At 32.1% G+C, this 4,437-nt stretch overlaps 1 protein-coding gene across 1 annotated transcript; it reads left to right on the plus strand.

Annotated features, from left to right (window-relative positions):
* Positions 1-230: 230 nt before the first annotated feature.
* LOC110686683 (cytochrome P450 CYP72A219-like) lies at positions 231-3,320 on the plus strand. The gene is made up of 5 exons (XM_021863291.1): positions 231-823; positions 1,242-1,459; positions 1,602-1,846; positions 1,983-2,379; positions 2,637-3,320. The coding sequence occupies exons 1-5, from the start codon at positions 541-543 to the stop codon at positions 3,060-3,062; spliced, it is 1,569 nt and encodes a 522-aa protein (XP_021718983.1). The 5' UTR covers positions 231-540; the 3' UTR covers positions 3,063-3,320.
* Positions 3,321-4,437: the final 1,117 nt, after the last annotated feature.

Consider the following 4,437-nt stretch of genomic DNA (forward strand, 5'->3'; position numbering starts at 1 on the left):
CATTAATTTATTGTCTTTATCTTAAATTCTTAATTACTAATTTACTTTTAACATTTTCTTTTTGGCAAGTTTTTTTTTCAAGCAAATTAATTGCATGTTCTACCTCAAATGATCAAGCTTATACCTAGAGACTATTTAAAATTGCAATCAAGTTCTTAACGATAACCATTGGAGTATGGATCATTATATTTTGTGTATCCTACAATAATTGGCAATACTATCAATCTAAATACAACAATCTTTTAGGAATTCCGAGATACCTTGATTTCAAAGTTGGACATCAGTGATGACAGAGCTAGCAGCTAATTCTGACCAAAGCGTACCGTTCAATTATATCTAACACCTGTTACACCTTCTACTGATGTCCTACATCTAGAGTATGATAAGATAATTTATTTTATTCTCATTTAAGCAATTCTTAGAAAAACAACAATAAAATTCACTAGTAAAAATACAAAATTCCTCTGCCTTTTCTTTTTCATACATTGATTATTAGCTTTAATTTTAATTTGACAAAATATTCAGCAAAAAGATCAAAAAATGGAAACCCCAACACTAATCTCCATCTTAATTTCATTAGTAAGTATAGTAATTGTAACAAGTATAATTAAAGTGGTGAATTGGGTATGGTTAAGACCCAAGAAACAAGAGAAATGGTTAAGAAATCAGGGTATACCTGGTACTTCTTACAAGCTATTCTTTGGTGATATGAAAGATTACTCCTTCTTGTGTAATCAAGCTTTGAAAAACCCCATGAATGGCTTCTCCAATGTTTACTTTCTGCGTGTCGACCCTCTTCGTCATCATTTAGTTACCAACTTTGGTATGTATTTCCTCTATTTTTTACGAGTGTTAGTTTTTCCTATCAAAACATGTTTATATATATATATATATATATATGTACTCACAAGTAATTAGAAATATTTATGTTCAAAGTTGTGCATGATAAACGTACAATTCAAACTGTAACAACTAAAATAATTAGAGAGAGTAATACATTGATCCTATAATTTGATAAATTTATGAAATGTTGGAGTTTGTTGTAAGTGAGTGAAAGCTCAATGGTAAAACTCCCACCTAGCATGAGGTTCGGAGTTCAATTCTCATTATACCCAACTTTATATATATCTATGATCGAATCTTTTAAGATTGTCTTATGTAGATTGAGTGAAGCTAAGGAAGATTATTTTTGGAAATGAATGATGAGGAAATGATGAATTGGTTGTTGGATTTTAATGTAGGACAGGACTATTTCATTTGGGCTGGTGCAACACCAATGATAAACATCTCGAACCCTGAGTTGATTAGAGAAGCCTTAACAAATATGAAGGATTTTCATAAACCGAGGTTGAACCCAATCGTTGACAAGCTATTCCCGGGGTTTGTCAATTATGAAGGAGATAAATGGGCTACACATCGAAAAATTATAAGCCCTGCCTTTCACATGGAGAAGTTAAAGGTATACTCCTTCTGTATTTAAATAAATGAAACGTTTTTATAATTTCATTTTGATTATCGTTTATGATTTATACATTCTCCTAATTGCTAGGCGATGATGTTGGTGTTTGTTTTGTTCGAAATTTTGTTGGTGTTTGTTATAGCTTGTGTTGCCTGCATTCTATGATGGTAGTGTGGAGATGATCACTAAATGGGAGAAGATTTTAGATGAAGAGGATTCTAATGAACTAGATGCGTGGCCATATCTTACTACACTTTCGGCTGATGTGATCTCTAGAGCAGCATTTGGTAGTAGCTATGAGGAAGGACAACAAATATTCGAACTTCTCAAGGAGATGACTGTCATGGCTCTTAGTACTCTGCAGTCAGTATACATCCCAGGACTCCGGTATTATTCACATATACTCCGTCCTAATTTTTAACACTAGCACTACCTGTTAAGAAAATTAGTATAATGACAATCATTTTAAGGATGACTACCATAGAATTTTCATGATTGTGGCCTGCATGCTTCTTATGTGTAGGTACGTTCCAACAGCGAATAATAGGAGGTTGAAGAAAGTCGAAGATCAAATACACACGTTACTAACACGAGTTATTAACAAGAGGAAGCGGGAAATTGAAGCTGGAGATCCACCAAAATTTGACCTATTGGGAACACTCATGGATTCCAATCAGAAAGAGACACAAAATGCTGTTGGCAGTGTCAAGAATCAACAGCTTGAAATGAATCTTCAGGAAGTGATGGACGAATGTAAACTATTCTACTTTGCTGGACAAGAGACTACTTCAGTACTACTAGTTTGGACATTGATTTTATTGAGCAAGCATCAAGATTGGCAAGCACGAGCACGGGAAGAAGTGTTGCAAACATTTGGATTTAGTGTGCCAGACTTTAAAGGTCTAAGTCATTTGAAGACAGTAAGTCGTTTCTTGGTCATTACAGCATTTTGAGGTTCAAGTAAATATAGAATATTACATTCACTGATATTCATATCTCATGTTTTCATATCGTTAGAATATGTCTTCCCCCTACACGTGACATAGCACATACAAGGTCCTGTTATTACAAACCACGTAAACCTCTGTTTTTTTTTTTGTTTGTTATTTTTTCTTGCATATGTCACAGCACATATATGCTGTTCTGTAACTTAATAATGTTGTTTAGTTTCCTTTAGATGAGCCTGATTCTGTACGAGGTATTGAGGTTATATCCACCAGCAATCCAACTAAACCGGAGGATTTACAAAGACACAAAACTAGGAAAACTATCGCTTCCTGCAGGGGCAATAGTTACTTTCCCAGTACTTCTTGCTCAGCGAGACAAGAAATCCTGGGGTGATGATGCGGATGACTTCAAGCCAGATCGATTTTCCGAAGGAATTTTTAAGGCAACAGGGGGAAGTAACTCATTCTTTCCCTTTGGTTGGGGACCAAGAAAATGTATTGGGGAAAATTTTGCTATGATTGAAGCTAAAATGGCATTATCAATGATTCTACAGCGCTTTTCCTTTGAGCTTTCGCCGAACTATGTTCATGCACCCATGACTGTCATATTTCTACAGCCACAACATGGTGTTCAAATTATACTACACAAGCTGTGAGAACATACAAGTAGGGTTTAGAGAGTGAATTAGTTTTATTCGAGTGATCAGCGTACATACCCGTGCTGTACGAGCATTATACAGACCGGGGTATGTTGGTCATTTTCTATATAACTTTAAAATTTAATGATATATTTAGTGTATCATTAGAAACATAAATGGTATCATTAAAGTCTTAATGTGCCTATCAGATATCACATTAATATCATTGAAATTTACTTAGTCCATAAAATTCTATTTGTACTACTAGAAATATATCATGACGTAATTATATTATAAGAAGGTAATATAATACACACAGTACTTATTTATGTACTTAATGGTATCTTTACTATCTTATATAGTTCATATTATTTACAAAAGTGACGATGGACCCATGGTATTGGTTTTTTGGTACAGCACGAGTATATACCAAACTTAGCGATTTTATTTACTTAGACCAAATATTAAAAATAAACGTGCAGTGATACCTTGGGCTTGTTTAACATAATATTTTTTTTCAGTTTTCTGTTTTTTTTTTTTGTTTTTTTTTTTCCAAACAAAAAACCTAATTATCATAATTATCTTAATTTTAATAAGATTGACTAATTTTTGATTCATTATATGACATATATCATATGATGTTGAAAAACAAAAAAATAGAAAACAACAACGATACCAAGCGAACCCAATGAGGTTAAATACTTAAATCTTCATCTAAATTATTTGACACTTGGAGTCTGACTCTCTACTATTTGATACTCCCTTCATATCCAAATGTTCTTCCCATTTGTTATTTTGACACTATTCATTAGGTGGGAGAATATTCTAAATCACTTTTAATATATAAGACATAACATAGTCATGTCGGGTCTTATTTTATTAGCCGTAATGAATAGTTTATTAATATTCAATTATTTTATTTTTTTTTACTAATAAGCAACTTATTAATGATATTTTTATAGTCAAAATTTTACATTGACAAACAGCACAATCCAAATGGGAAGAGCATTTGAAAACGAAGAGAGTATTTTGATTACATTCACGAAATGTTGTCAGATCTCTTTTAATATACACGTGTTTCTTTCTTTCTTTCTTTCTTTTTATAATTTAAGCACTACCTTGATTTCTAATGTGTTTTTTAGACTTGCAAGTTGCAATAATATGTTTATGATTACATACACGTAAAATATATGAAAAATTGATATATTTTGATAATACATACTCCCTCTATCCCTATTTTTTTGCTCCATTTGACTTTTAATGGTCTTCATGATACGTGTTAAAATGTTTATATCTCTATTTTTATATACGTTAATATTATAAAAAGTTGATATTAATAAAATATACAATGAGACGAATCAAACAAGATCTCATAAAACTATATTATCTCTTG

The sequence above is a fragment of the Chenopodium quinoa genome, unplaced genomic scaffold, assembly GCF_001683475.1.
Source record: "Chenopodium quinoa cultivar QQ74 unplaced genomic scaffold, ASM168347v1, whole genome shotgun sequence".
Taxonomy (NCBI): domain Eukaryota; kingdom Viridiplantae; phylum Streptophyta; class Magnoliopsida; order Caryophyllales; family Amaranthaceae; genus Chenopodium; species Chenopodium quinoa.